General features: G+C 30.8%; 1 protein-coding gene across 5 annotated transcripts in view; it reads left to right on the top strand.

Annotated features, from left to right (window-relative positions):
• The window catches only part of LOC106684715 (neuronal acetylcholine receptor subunit alpha-7), a gene marked incomplete at its 5' end in the record, with an annotated part of 211926 nt that overhangs the window by 176681 nt on the left and 18210 nt on the right, over positions 1-17035 (top strand). For all 5 annotated transcript variants that reach the window (XM_067049508.1, XM_067049517.1, XM_067049514.1 and 2 more), the window contains 2 exon segments: positions 2854-2929; positions 14426-14620. In XM_067049508.1, the coding sequence (XP_066905609.1) occupies positions 2854-2929; positions 14426-14620 (271 nt within the window).

The raw sequence follows: 17035 nt of genomic DNA, 5'->3' as shown, positions 1-17035 counted from the left end.
CCTCCATGTTTAAGTCTCGAAACACTTGCTAGACAAACGGTCTAAATTTCCAACTAATTACAAAAGACTCAGTTATATGTTCATAAAAAGGCCTATTTGGAGCTCCACTAAACCATCAAACTCCTCTCGTATCCAAGCCTTAAAATCCAAAATCCTTAATGCTTCTCTCTTTGTCACAAATGAAGTTGTACATCAGGACCTCAATGCTCCCTATCTTGTCGATTTGGTCAGAATCGGATATCAATCCTCCATGGTTAACTCCCTAACCACCCAAACCCACTAGTCTCGAACCTTGCTTCTTCTTCTATTCCTAACAATCCTCCGAGGCGCCTGAAAAGAAGATGGCCTCGAGATCTTCTTCTGTAGAAATATGATTAGAGTGCTACCAATGGGTAGTTTCTCTACATGCCTGTATCACTCCTTTTTTAATATTAAATCAAATTCACTCAATTGCAATGAATAAATACAAAAAAAAAGAAGTTTAATATGCTTAGTTTTATTACACACATACCTTTATGTGTTTTTGTCTCACAATGAATCGCCGGCTTTACTCATAGCAGCTCTGTGCAGTCCTTATAGCAGTTCAGTGAAACGTTAGAACCTTTCTGCATTTGATCAGAGCTAGTGGGGTCGTTTCGTTTTGTTAAATTTGATTATCCATCACTTTTAACATTCATTTACACATTGAGCTAATTTTTTTGTGAATTTATTCATTATTGTCATTAAATTTTCTAATTAATTTCCGCAAATACTTTTGCCAAAGAAATTTAGCATTAAGAAATATTAGAGGACCTGACTGATGAACGGGTTGGAGCGTGGGTCCCATAGCGCTTGGTTCAGAAAGTTGAGGATTCGAATCCCACTTAGATGTGTCGGAATTTATTTTATGGTACCCCTGGAAATGAATCCTGATATCCTTCATTCTAGTGCTATTATACTTGTCTAAAAACGGCTGAAAATGGGTTTAGTTGATTAATTATTAGTTATTATTATTCTTTAACTCAAAGACTTGTTCGGAACATTTGTACGGGAATGTGTTACCGTAGTAACTATACAAAAATATATGATCTGAAACGTCCTGGAAATAATTTCAGTGAAAGTTGGGTAATGCATGCACCATACCAAATTTTTGTATGTTTATTTTGTATTATATAGGTTTAATAGTGATTTGATCTGTTACAATATACCTGCAGTCAAATATTTTATATTTAAATTTGCTAAAATGTAAGTTCCAAACTTTGGAAACTAACATTATTTCTAAACGAGGTCTCTTGGCTGGTTTAGTCGTAAGATTCTAATCGAGTCTTTTTTTCTTTTAATTATTACTGTTCTTAATTAATACTGTATTTAAAACTTCAAATACATAAAAAAAAAAGTTACAAGATTAGGGTTTTGATTGCTAGTTTGACAATCAACGTGTATTTAAACTAAAACATGAACATAAGACGTGTGTTTCGTTGAATATTCTATATTTTATATGATCGCTGTACTTCCCTTAACTACATATTTCATATATAGGTAAGCGAAGTTAGAAGTATGAATATCAGGTTAATTAGCCCATAATAAAAGTAGTAATTAATGAATAAAGATATAAAGAAAATTAAATTAAAAAAAAAATATCATTATACATAATTTTAGCATCAACTTATGATAAAATTATACATGCTCAAATAATTTTTGAGGTCCAAATATTAGCGCCACCTTGCGGCTACTACCGGAACTTCCAACGGATTTTCCAACTCTCTAGTTTCAAATAATTCCAACAGAGCGCTCTGTAGCCTCTATAAGACGTGGTCCTCTCTACCTTAGTTCTTTTGTGTCATATCAAACCAACATTTATCTGGAAAGTTGAAAATTTCCAATGTTTTAAAAAACATGAACCGCAATCGTAATTAATTTTTTTTATTTGTTTAAACATAATTTTCATAAGTTTAATTTTACTTTTTATGACACATGGGGTACAGGAATTATAAAGTTTAAGGGGCTTATAAAAATAGAATTATTTACTGTGAAATAAGATATATTTAGCAAAAGTGCGAAGTCTTTAAAAATTTCAATGTTTGGTATTTACAAAATATAAAAATTTATCCTGCTGTATTCAAGCCTACATATTCAACAAACATTACTTAATCTTCAAAAATATTACAAAATTACAATTTCCTTGCAAAACGTTTCAGCCTGAGCTAAAAACTACTTTTTTGCTTCCAAAAAGTCTGCATACCTGTTTTTGGTGCATGAATTTCATGTTATCACGTAGTGGACGATAGATATGTTGGTTTGATTTTCCAAATATTCCGCACAAATATTTATTTTGAACACCTGAAGATGTTGTTCTTCGATTGATGTAAGCGGCCATGTTTCACATCCTTAAAGAATAGAAGGAATTATACCAGTTATGAGTAAATTTTAATTTATAAATTTCTGAAAAGAAGTCGCGAAATAAGGCAAAAAGGAATTGTGTGAGTGAATACTAAATAACAAGAATTATCTGCCTTTATCTAGCTGATTCACATTATTTAACAATGATAAGGCTAATATCATAATTATTATAAATCAATTATAAACATCATTAAACAATGCACTATTCATTACAGATAACGTTACTATTGTTCTATGTTTGTTTGGAATTTTATGTCATTGTGTACTCCAATTAGGATTGGAAAAACATATTCCTTGGGTTGGTGATGAAATAAATTTCGAGCCAGTAACTCATCTAAATTTAAAATTCCTAAAAATTAACATGTTTGATTGCAATGGCCTCCCTTGCCAAATCCAATCTCATTGTTGAATGTATGATAATTATAATTATATATATGTATGTATAATGGTTAATAATTAATTTTTTTTTTACAGCTGGACTTGCAACTACAAGATGAGACCGGTGGGGACATCAGCAGCTTTATAACTAACGGAGAATGGGACTTACTAGGTAAGCTTTGAAAAGGTAACATAAAAGAGGGATTCACTGCGACAACTTCACCAAAAAAGGTAGAAAGAAACCCGACCCAATTTTATTTTTCAACGTTAGACCTGCACCTCGTTGGGTTCCACAACATTATTATCAGCAAAAATTATTCCCATTACTATCATACACAATACTCGACAATTTAATTGTAACTCAACATTTATTTATCTCTTGTTATATACAAAAAAGTTGTAACTAAAACAATATTAATTGATTACTTTGCACTGAAGCAACGTTTTTATCTCGGTTTTCACAGTAGTCTGGCATTCGTTCAAGTTACCTAGTAGAAATTTAATGAATTTTATATAAATTATCCTTTTTTTTCAATAGATTTTAAAGCTACGATTAATAATCTGAATTTTTTTTTCCCCTACGACTTGTATTTCCAGAAATTTATCCGATCTATAAGTGAGCATTGTAAGATCTTACAAAACGGTTCCTATTGCAAATATACCTGCTACGCTTTCCAGTGACGTCATTTTTCTACAGCCTCCACTTCAGTTTATGGCTTTGGAGTAAACATGTTCATTTTGTTCGATGAATTGTATCTAATCTAATATTTTCAGTGATTTTGATGAGAATCAGAGGTTTATGAACCCTAATTAGAATCTATTACTAATATTTATAAATACTGTACCCAACAAGTAAAAATTACTATTATGCATGTTTCGTTTATTATGTTTGTGAAAACAATTGACTAAAATTTCTCTTTGCACCATAAATTACTTGCTGTGGGGGTATCTTGCTTCAGTTTTTCCTTATTTTGGGTCCTAAGACAAATGATTTATTTTAAACCTGATTGTTAATTTTAAGATCCTTTCAATAAACTAGTGGTAGGTGACCCTAGTAATTTCAAATCAATTAAAAATAATATCTCGATCATTAAAACCAATATTGTCATAAGTTTAATTAATTTTGGTCTGGATTTATATAGAATAAAATTTTCTTTTGTTATTATTCTACTCTGCTTATATCGATTTTGAAAAAGAAAGATCGGTCTCTTTCATTAACTTTTTAAAGAAAAATATATATATATATTTTTTTTTATTTTTTTTAGTAGTTCTTTTCTTCGAAAATAACATAATTGGAGCAGGTATAGACTCCCAGGAAATCAGGAAATGAATTTTAAAAAGTAGTGCCAAGTTACCCCTACCTACTCATAAACTTGAATACAAAATATTAAATACACAGTGTAAACTAACGAATCTTTCCTTCATTTATGCGCTAAGGAAGATAAGGTATGAATTTCAGACATTTTTAGATCTTTTAACTATGTCTAAATTGCGGAATATCAGAAGAAGATCAAAATTTGTTGCAAATTAAGCCACTTTTACGGTACTTATTTAATTAAATGCTGATGATCATGAACCTTATATATAATACATTATAGAAAACTTTGCTTTTTAATTTTCAGATATAACTTTTACCAATATTAGTGATGGAATATAATTTTAATATATAAACCCGATGAAACTACATAACATTCTAAAAACCAGAAAAAAAATTAATGTACTGTTCAATATAAAAACAAAATTAATAATCAATTGTAGGAAAATAGTCTGGGTGGCGGTCAATAAAGCTATCAAAATATTAAAAGAAAACTATTTATTGTTAACCAAGGTTTCGGCCCGTTTTGCAGGGCTTCGTGAGGGCTGTCAGGTTGAAACGACAAATACCATCCGGACTATCCCACAATCTGTTTCATACGGTCAACAATCTTTTTCCAAAATTAATAGCCCATCCCCTCTCTCTTCCCGAAACAAGGAGAGGAGATGGGGTAAAGAAAGAATTTAGTTAATTGTTTTAGTAGGTTCTTCAAACGAAACATACATAGAAGTAAAAATTTTTTTTTAATTTTTTGTTTATATAATTTATAAGTATTAGTGATGGATTTTCACTTTGATATATAAACCCGAAGAAATTATATAACATTCAAAATATGTTTAACGGACTGTTCAATATAAAAATAAAATTAATAATCATTTACATAATTGTGATCATACCATTGCTCTCTAAAAGACTGTAACTACACCTCGTAGATATTTTACTGTAGAATGGAATTTTCCACAATCAAAACTGACATAAAGACCACTGAAAATATTAAAGGACAACTGATTCTTTCATCTTGAACAAAATGAAAAATATTTACTACAAAATCACAAGTCTATGGTATAAGGACCGTTTTGGCGCCCACTTATATCGTTGAAATGTATGTCCTTTATTTCTATTAAAATATATTACGGATTGTAGTAGAATAAGGACTCTATAAAACAACCCTGGTTGTCTATTTGATCATTAAAACGAATGATATTATGAAGTTAGATTTCCTAAAAATATCCTGGTCCCACATCTGTACTTGATATAAATATATAAATTATCGACAGACGATCATGAGGATAATATTAACTGCAAAGATTCCGACAACACTGTAACCATCACGAGAAACACAAACCCTTTAAAGGCCACATTGACATTTCAGCATAACCTAAACAACATAAAAAATTAGTGTTAACAACGGAAATTATAGCTTAAATAAGGTAATCCTCAATACGTCACATTCACACAACGTCACGAAACCTCTCATCCAGCTTTCGTTAATAATCATCCAATTCCACAAAGTAATACAGTAACATACTTATTTTTAAAATCAATTTGACATGCGGCAAGACAAAACGAAAAACGTTGGACTTTCTACTGATTGTGAGACTATTTTACGAGTATTCCATATTGCACATAAATTACCCCTCAGACAGAAACTTGCACTCAGGCATCATGAGGGTATTAGTGTACATCTCAAAAACATACAGTATAGAGTAAATGGACATACTGTTTGGACAAAGTATATAACAGATAGAATATGAAAGTAATTGCTCAAAAATAATAAAATTGTGTCCAGCTCCAAACACCTCGTCATGGTAACTAAACCAGAACCTTCTCCACGAGGAGTGTGAGTTACACAACATATATTGCCAAGATATTATAATTATTCTAAACTTACCATAAAGGTTAATAATTTCATAAAATATCTTAAAATTAAAAAATAAAATTAGAAATTATCATATAAAAATGTCCATAAATCGTTCGAATTTAAAATTAGAAATACTAAAAAGTTTTCTCATTTACCAGAAGTACACTAATGCCTAAATGGGCTAAAATTTGACAAGATCAATAAATTTTTACAATTACATCAAAATTTTTTACTACAATGGCTGCTATTTTTTGTGTATAAAGATCAAGAAGGAATTCTACTTTATTTAATACCTGTATGTTACAAGAATAAAAAAAAACAACCTTGGTTGTAAATTTGGTTATTAAAACAGTTGATATTAAGAATTTTTCAAAACCCTTTGTGATTCATTCTCGAAATGAAGATGGAGTAACTCTCCTGAAGTGTATCCAGGCTTGCTCTGATATATAAGATCTACCAGTCAGTTTACAATATTATAACTTAATTAAGAAAACAAATTTTAGAGAGCATCATAATACTGAGTCCCTCAACAATAGGTTATAGCTAGGTTAAATATGTAATGAACGTAAAAATTTGAAATACGATTTTAACTCTTTTATATATTTAAAAAAAAAGACCCATTGAATTCACTGGGACTTATAATAAGGGCCATGTTCCTATTATTTGGAGTACATGAATTATCTTCATTATCGAAAGGGCTGATCTCTGGAGTATTTGATTCCCTTTTTATCAATTAGTAAATTCTACCGGGGTCTCATTCTTATTACCAACCGCCTCGTCATGGGCAGAGTTATCTAATTAGATGGATAAAATTGTAAAAAAGATACAGTAAGTTTTAATGTGTTATAAAAAAATACAATAATTCGCATATATAATTTTTATAGGACATGTAAAATTAATTAAAAAAGAAATCATCATACGAAACACGTGAAAAATTACTCAAAACTTTATATCCAATTAAAAAATCTGTATTATTTAAAAAAAAAACTCTGGATCCGCTCCTCTATTGAACCACGACAATTGAAAGTTTACTTATTCCGTGAATTAGCCAGAAGGGAAATTTTTTACTAATCATTCTCAAAAATACTAGCTTTTTAACAACTAAAAATATTAACTTGAGGTATTATCCTGCTAAAGGTATTTTTAGCAGTTTCATGAAAAATAAAAAATCTGCTAATATTGGGTTGTTTCATTTGAAATGTCAGTTTTCACAGAAAAGGTTATTTAGTAAAACAACTGTTTGAAATCAGAACATTTTTATTCAAAAGATTTACCTATAATTTTCTATACATATCCCCAACGTGTTATCAACTTTTCAATCCCGGAACTAAAAAAGTCTGGGTTTTGTGGTGAAATGTGATCAAAAAATGCGTTTTTGATTTGAGAACCAGTTTCAAAGCTTCTACCTTAAAGGGAGTTGCTCAAATTTTTGGAAGGATGGAGATCTCCTGGAGATAAGTATGGCGAATAAGGTGGATGTTGTGAAGCTTCCTCGTTTCTTCATGGTATGCCGTGTAAGAGTTCTAATTAACCAATTCACGTTGTTTTTTGACAAGATTTTGATACATTATGTTAATATGCAGTACGATGTGGATGTGGCTTCTCCTCTGGGTCAAAAGGAGAAATTAATTATTCCTACCATTCACCACAACATAGAAACAAATCTTTTTTGGATGCAAATTTGGTTTGGGCATTTGCCCTGGATTTACTTGGATATTTAACCACTGACCTGTCCGATGCCTTTTGTCATATACAATCTACTTTTCATCACACTTTTATTCTTTTGAAAAAAGGCTGTTTTTTTTTTGTTTTTTTTTGCCCATTAATCAGTAAAATGCATGTTTCATCAGGCTTTTGAGTTCGTAGATCTACTTTTTTTACCTTACCAATGGTCTTTAAGTATCAGGAAATTATTGATACCCTTGTATTGAGCTATGCTGTAAGTCCATTAACTGTTTGATAGGGGTTTTCATCTACTGTGAGCCCAAATTCATCGTCGTCACTTGCTTATGGAGATCTTCCTCTGGGTTCGTTATCCAAAGCTGTATCACCAAATGTTTTCAAACCACCGGCGAATGGTCTTATCGTTACAACAATCTTTCCAAAACGCCGTGGTAATGTTCCTTGCATTTTGGGCTCCCGAGTCCCCGTGTTTAAACTCATAATAAAAAAAAAAAATTACTCGAAAATCGCGTGTTTTTTTGGTCATGGCGTACTAAACATTGTGCAATCAATTAGAACGACAGTAAATATTATTAGAAAAGAGAGAATTAATAACGGCTAATTATAATCTGCAAATATGAACGTAGTAAATCCCAGTTTGAATTTATGTAATTATAAAAACGGACATTTCATATAAAATGACCCAATATAATGAAAAAGGTTTAGAGTACACAGAGATATCGTTTAGAATTTCCGGGAAAGAGAGTACGAGGAAGTATCGACCCCAAAAAGTATGAATGGGCCGGCTACGAAGTTGTAACCCAGATAAATATAAATATCAGAGCAATGAGTGGGTGCAGTCTACGTCAGTGCTTCCCAATCCATAGAGTCCCTCCCCTTTAAGCTGCTTAAAAGTGCAGTTGCATGTTCAGTTCACTTCTCAGATGATATACAATCATCAGAAAAGATAATAAATGAACTATTTCTAACAATAAATCACTACAACAATATTTCTTGCCTCCTGCGGCCTATCCCAAAGCCAATTTTACCTCCTACAAAGATAAACATTATAAACCACTTTATAGTACATAGATTAGCTTTAATTTGATTGCTAATAGACAACTGTATATTGGTACTTATAATATTTCCTGGGATATAGTTTTCCCAAAATTAATTTTATTATAAAATGTTACTTTATAAAAAACTGTATCTCGGGAATTATTGAACGTAAATTTTGATCTATTAGGGCTCATATTTTAGGAAACTTACTGTACTTTCAATGATGTTTTATTTGGTTTTCTATTGTCCTACATAGTTTTAAAGACTTTAAATGGATCTCCGAAAAAAAAAAAAATTTTTTTAATATTTTGAAACAGTTGCCACTTTTTATTTCCCCTAACTATACTTGGCAGAATCAATTTTGACTAGTTGTTATACATGGTTTTCATTAAAAGTAATAAAAAATTAGGGTGAAATAACTGACATTTTTCCACTGGGCTGTACAACTTGAACAACCAATTGGGAACCACTTATTTTTGTTACAACTTATCTCCTGCTAAATCTACGTATTTTATTATCCTTTTTCTACCCCGGTTGACGGAAGCACAGAACTTTCGTACCCTTCCTATTCCTTTAATGCATTGCCAGTGTAAAGGCTGATGGCTTTCCTAAAATTAAAATAATAAATTAAGAAAGTTGAAATTTTTTTTTCTTTTATTTTTTAAATGTATTAATATGTACGTAATCTCTTCGAAATTTTAGATTATTTGGGGGTTATATACGTATATACCGTACATTACCCGTATTTACATTCCAAATTGTATTTAATTTGGTTTCATTACAATATTTAAGTAGATCGTATTTTACAGTTTAACATAAAATACCAAATATTCTATCTATATTATATTATAATAAATTATGCAAGTACATATTATAGTACAAAAGAGCTTTAAACAAAATAAACATTAAAATATTATTAGGTTATAAAATATCTATTATTTTAGTGTTGCTTTAGGTGCTCTGAAGAACGAAACGTATAACAATATGTCTAAAATATAATCATTTCAAATTCAATATAATAAATTTCCTAGTCGATCCCGTTTGATTTATTGCACGTCACGCTCACCCCACAGGATGAGAAAATCAACTGTTCATTTTAAACTTTTTTTTTCTAATAAATTAAAATTAATAATAATGTGATCCTCTACAAACCATGAAGGGTCAAGAGTTCAGTACTTTGTAAGCAAGTAATGTTTTTAGAACAACGGTTATATTAGGAGGTGATTTTTTTTATATCATATAAAAAATAATAACTAATTAATTCATACAAAATAATATACCTAAATCATTTTATTATCTTTTAAAGTACATATTTATTATGCAAACGCAATATTTTTTGTTTTAGATGTCTTTTTTATTTTGATGAGCAAAAAAAAACGTGAAGTATTACAGATGAATGTAGAACAAATTAATTAATAAAGCTTGTGCGAAGTGCGATTGATTATATGTATAAGAAAAAATTGACATCTAATTAATTTTGTTTCAATTCTGTTTAAAATATAACAATTTGGAAATGTAAGAAGGCGGAATTTTTCAATTATTTCTTTAACCTTAGTTTTATTTCTTATGAAGTTTTTCAACAATGGAAGAGATTGCGTACGTGTTATGTTTAATAACAGAGGTAGTTACACAAAGAAGATAGGTTTCTTATTCTGCAGCTAACACAGATAATAAGGTTTTGATTAGACCTATTTCATGCCTAATTACAAAATTTATCCTTTCATTGGAGATATATTATTTAGTTAACAAATTCACTTTTTAAAAATGATTAACTCTCTTAATGAATTAAATTTGAGATAAACCTCCTAGTAACTATCTACATATAAGCTTGATCCAAGTGAGAATGTCGCAGTAAATGTGTAACATTGCGTGACTTTTATTTTTGTATAGATTTAAAAATAGAAAACCTTTCGTCAATAATAAATTTTAAAAATAAGAATGAATTAATTTCAGTTCAGAAATCTACTATTTTTCTATTTATTTGTGTTTTTTTATTATTATTATTTTTTTTTCTGTTGGTGCCATAGACCGTGAAGATCCTTGGCCGCGTGCTGTGGTCCCGAAGAACCTCAAACACGATTTATGATGAAGCTGTACAGGATAGGGTCTGTGAATAATCTCCAATAGGCTGACGGGCCTAGGGTGGGGGGGGGGGGTTGGCGAATCGTGTCTACCGATATGAGTGAACACCCATTCGGGTGTCAGCCATCCAAGTACTGACCACGCTCTACATTGCTTAACTTCGTTATCTGCTGCAAACGGCTACCCTATCCCCCCTATATTTGTGATTTTATATCCTAAAAAATTAATTTTAAAAACCTAAAGTGGACAAGGCGCAACATATATTTAGAAAGTGAATACCAAGTGATCATCCAGGAACTCGCGTTTCTCGCGATGCACTCTTGTTATAATAAATACTTTAATATGGGCGGAAGCTGAGGTGCGTAATAAATTAAAGCAATACAGCAAAGTAATATATTAAAGTAGAATCCCAATATTTTAAAGCCTTAATTAATGTGTCGTTTCCTACGGAATCGCCGTTCTCAAAATAAACAAACTACCATAACTATTGCAGATTTCATCTATCTTGATGATGGATGTATAGTAGCAGAATTCCAACTGATGAGCAACTAGTAGGCTCTGTTTGGGAACGTTGATGATGAACAAAAAAATACAAAAGTTTTTGAAATCGCAAAATTATACATGTGTTGAGGATTATTTTTGGTCCTGGCCTAAAGTTAAGAAAGAGCTGCACTAAAATAAAAAGGACTCAGACAATAAGTATTCAAATAGGTGAGGTTAGTTGGAAAGTAGGTGATTTGACAGGAGAATTGGACGCGGTGCGTAGTCAAACTACAAATCACGGACGACCGGCGAGTTTTAAAATATTTTATAATATTATAAAGCATTTCTCTCTTATGTGCCTTAGATCCCCGCAGGACGTTAACTACATTTCATTAGGTATTCGCCTACGGTTGTGCGAGGGATGATATGTCCTAAAGGTATTTGTATTAAATCCTTGGAGCTAAGATACTAAAGTCTGTAATATATTGGCTTACAGTTGATAGAAAGTTATTTCAATCTTTGCTATAGATCCATGAGGGAGGTCACAGACGGCCAAGTAGTATTCCACCTCGGTTATGCTCTAAGGGGTTAAAAATAAGTAAAGGCCCGGCAGAGTCAGAGTGAAATATAAACTTTCAAAATAGTGGAATGGTCTGATCCTGATATATACTCCACTCACAGCCTCCTAAGATGTGACGGTTAGTTTTTTTTTGTGTTTTCTGGATCCCTCCAAAAAAGAAAGGAAGGGTAATGAAATTAGTAAGTTGCATTACTAATTTATTATATAAATCGGATTAGATACAGACCTTTTTCTACCATTTGTACTTTAAGGTGTACAATGAGATACTTAGTTATACTATGGTTTAAAAGGTCCATAAAAAGTTGGAGGTGAGGGGTCTCCACGTGATTATTAAACAAATATGAAGTTCTGTTCGATTCCCGGGCTAGTTTAACTGACAGGAATACAATGGCAGGTGAGAGGCACAGCTTATAAGAAAATTCATTTTTTTTTTTTTTTTTTGTCTTTATCGATAGAAATAAAATATTTACAGTTACAACAATATTATATAGTTATGAAATGAGAACATTAAAATATATAAAATTGAATTGACAAATTAACATCAGACGATATTTTTAAAAACTATAAGGAGCACTCTGGTGGGTAGCGCTGAAAGTGTTAGTTCTCTCGCTCTCTCATAGACTGCGCTGTGTCGATTATTGGTACGTTCGCTACACACGTATTAGTACAAGAGCCCAAGAGGAGAAAAAAGGCCGTCATCTCACCCCAATTTTTGATTACTTTAATGAAAACTATGTATAATTAATACCCAAAATTGATGGGTTTGCCATGTATAGGTTGGGGGAATAAAAAATGGCGGCTGTTTCAAAGCGATAAAAAAAAAAAACTAATTTTTCATTCGGAGCTCTATATCTTAAAAAGTAGGAACAACACAAGAAAACTTAGGAGAACGTCATTTAAAGAAGAGTAAATTTGCTAAAATGCGATCCCTAATTTTATTTACGATAAATAGTTTTCGAGATATAGCTTTTTAAAAAGCAACATTCCAGAAAAATGTTGTATGGGGCGTACTGAAACATCAGTAGTTAGTGAATTTATTTTGAGAAATTTATATCTCAAAAACCATGTGACGTACAGATGTCTATTAGCACTCAAATTAAAGCTAGTTTAATGAGCTATAAAGTAGTTTACTATGTTTATCTTCATGGGAGTAATAGTTTACACGAAATTTGCTAAAATAAATTGATTTATAGTTGTTCGGACAAATTTTCATTTGCCAAATTTATATTCATATGTAAATATCATAAAAACTACTACCCCTACGAAGATAAGTGACATAAACTACTTTATGTATGTTAAAGATAATGAAAGTTAAATTTCCTTTATTTTGAGTGTTGGCAGACATACTTGCGTCTTACTGCTCTAGAGATATATTTTATCAAAATTCCAACATTTTATACGAACAGCTAGAAATTAACATTTTGTGAGTTTATTTTGTCAAATATCATAAAAATTACTACTCCTACAAAGATAAACACAATTAACTATTTTGTAGTCAATTTAACTAGCTTTAATTTGAGCGCTGGCAGACATCTGTACGTCCAATGGTTTCTGAAATGAAGTTTTTCATAAATCAAACTTAATGTCCTGACAACTATAAATCAATTTAGTTTAGCAAATATTATGAAAACTACGATTCCTACGGAGGTAAAGGTCATAACCTTGTTTATAGTCCATTAAACTAGATTTAATTTGAGTGCTAAAAGACATCTGTACGTCACATAGTTCCTGAGATATAAATTTATCAAAATAAATTAACTAACTACTAATCTTTCAGTAGATTTTTAATAAATTTTGCTTTTTAAAAGGCTATATCTCGAGAACTATTGGGCGTAAATAGCTCTTTTAGGCCTAATATTCCAGCAAATATACTCTTCTTTAAATAATGTTCTCTTAGATTTTCTAGTGTTGTTCCTACTTATTAAGATATAGAGCTCCGAATGAAAAATTAATGTTTTTTTAAGGTTTTGAAACAGCCGCCATTTTTTATTCCTCCTACATTTGCTTGCCAGACTCATCAATTTTGACTAGTAATTATACATAGTTTTCATTAAAGTAATCAAAAATTGGGGTGAGATAACAGCCTTTTTTTCTTCCTGGCTCTCTTATTTATACAGCTTACGTCACATCTCACTAAAATCGGACTTTAGTATGAACTCATATTTTCTGCTTTTGACACGTTTAACAAATCCACTCCTTGAAGGACTCTACAAAAAATAACGATCGATCTATTTTCTAATAAATCGAATCATGTTTATGTTGTAATCTCTGCATCGTTTTTATTTACATATATATTAATACAAAATTTGCAGTAGTATTTTATTTGATATTTTTTTTTGGAAATATTGATAATTTGAATACCTCGATAATTGATATTTAGTTATCAGAGCCTGGGCAATAAGAATAATAGGATTCAACTTTGTTTGATTTCAGCTGTTCGGAAGAATGAAACCTATATTCTTTGTTTAACTTTCAGAAACACAGCATATACTGCACATAAAATCTGATATTAATATAAAAATTAAAGGATACAAAATAAAATCGTTAGTTATATATTGATAAAATTATATGAAGTTTTAACCATTGAACCAGCTGGCTTTGTGTGATCCTATGATAACCCTTCCAGGTGTGCCTGGGAAACGAAACGAAATCTACTACAATTGCTGCCCTGAGCCTTACATAGATATCACATTTGTTATAATAATACGAAGAAGGACTCTCTACTACTTTTTCAATCTGATCGTACCATGCGTTCTCATCGCCTCAATGGCTGTCCTAGGCTTTACTCTCCCACCGGACTCAGGAGAAAAGCTATCACTAGGTAAATTCCAATTATCTACTAAACAAACACAGTCCCTAATTGCTTTGGTCCTATTAACTATAAATATACTGGCCTATTTATCAACTATACAAACTATATATGTATGCGTATGTATACAATATACATATGTATGCATGTTTAATTCATATTGATAACCATATAATACATTTATGATATCAAGTTGTGGGGAAATGTTATGTTTAAGAACTGCTCAGAACTTGGAATACAATGATACTACGGTCTCACCAATTTTCCATTTTGTTTGAACAGTTAACTTCAAATGCAGAGTAATATGCCTTATAAATTACTTATTTAAATAGGATTTACCTATAATTAAAATAAGGCAACTCTGAAGTTCACTGTTTTAAATTTATAAAATAAATCATTTCTGGGTCTTATAAAGTAATATACGTTGCCCATAAGCAGTATGAATTCAACAATAACAGATTTTAGACGTTCACATGAGTCAATACTTGTAAAATTTATTAATTAATTGGCATTCTCTTCCTTATTTTTTATCGTTGGTGTTTCGCTCTTAACTATTAGATGCGACTTTTAAGAAGTTAGTCAATCAAAAGAGGTTATGAGAACGAAATTATTTTTCTATTTTAATCGATTTTTTATTTGTTTAAACAAAGATCAATTTTTGATAATGGATGTCATTAATAATTTAATTTTCAGTTTATTTTGAGCCCCTAGGATTGATGTCGAAACACATCGTGAAGAAGAAGCTTGAGGTAGGATAGCATTACAGCACATTGTCTGCACTCAATCTTATGACACAGGAATGTGGAATGCAAAACAAAAAAAAAAAAACAACCCATATTTGTACTTCCTTGAATTCTTAAAATCTTACTATCTACTTAAGCTAGTGAATACATTGCAAGTACGTTTCATTTGAACGTCTAGAAATCGTTTGATGGCTAAAGCAACTACGCCATGTGGTTAACCGATAAATATAAACCAATTGAATTTTTACAATTTCCTACAAATTTATTCACAATACAATAAGGAAAATATGTAAACAAAGAAACAAAAAATATGTTTTCATAAACATACTGAATACCAATTTGTTTTCAATGATAAATCGGTGCCTCACATAAGCGTTGATTGAATTGTCTAAATGTAGAATCAATTGAATTCATTAATACAACAAATCCTCATTGTCACAGAACAGTTTCGAAATTTGTAAAAGTAGCCGTAAAATGTACACGATAATTGTACATAGACAGTTTTAATGCTTTCTCTCTAATTCACAAGTGACAAGTAATAATTCAACATTAATTTGATTATAATATATTAAATAATGTAAAATCATTTTATTTATGTAAAAGAAATTTATTTTGTCATTGTCATATAAAAATTATCTAATCTATTTATTATACGAATTAAAACTCCCTCGATTGCAACTTTTTAGATTTGTGTATTAATTTTTAATTTTTTTAAATTAAAAAAAAGTTATTAATCTGAGACCTGGTTTGTCCGAAAAGTCCATATAAAAGTGAAAAATATATATTTTACATTTTATCGTCTGCTGAAGTTTTTTTTTAAATTTAATTAATTAATTTTTAATTCGTATTTAGCCAAAAAGACATAACTGAATATACTACGTCACTGATTAAAAATACAGAATGATCATTTGACGTATATCATAATTATAAATTTGCTGTGACTATAATTAAAGCACAATTATCACTAAGGCATTGACCCCTTTGATATTATCGAAACAATAAACAGTCAAATGGTCCCAAATCAGATTAATAAAAAGGGGTGAGAGTGATGGGAGGGAGGAAATGTTCCATCACAAATTTGAAGCCAACAACTCACACACAGCTATCAAAGTATATTAGAATTACCTTGCTACAAAATCAGTCCACTGCCTTCATCGGCAGAAACAGAGACCAGGACTTGTTTAAAAACGTCAGCTTTGAAGTTTTCATTAACACTCTGACCTGGAGGGACGAATCCTTGGTGGAGATTGCGACGAGAGTTCAAAAATCGAATTCTACATTGATCGATCTTGGATTTTTCCATCCTTGGCATTCACCTTGTTTTCATTCCCTGTTTTGGGATTTGAGTTCCACAATAAATTGGTATAACAAAGAAACTTGTCTGGTCGGGATTTGGAATTTCCGAGGTTGACTTGGAAGCCATCAAATGAGAAACAACAAAAGAAACAAAAGAGGCAACTGAAGACTTCAAGGATTCTCCCAACAATGGTAACGTATATGATACCAGTGAATAGTGTCTCAAAGGGAGTATTTTGAAGGGGCCAAAAACAAAATTCACAGCTTTTTTGTGAACTTTCCGTACAAACCTCTTAAATACTTTTTTTTAAATTAATATATGGCAATCCACAGTGAAAGTAAAGTTTGCTAGTAATCTAAAGGTGACCAACCTATTCTAGCCATGGTG

The sequence above is a fragment of the Halyomorpha halys genome, unplaced genomic scaffold (genome assembly GCF_000696795.3).
Source record: "Halyomorpha halys isolate HHAL.00 unplaced genomic scaffold, Hhal_1.1 Scaffold604.1, whole genome shotgun sequence".
NCBI classification, from domain to species: domain Eukaryota; kingdom Metazoa; phylum Arthropoda; class Insecta; order Hemiptera; family Pentatomidae; genus Halyomorpha; species Halyomorpha halys.
The sequence above is the reverse complement of the archived record's forward strand: the minus strand, read 5'-3'. Positions and strand labels throughout refer to the sequence as shown.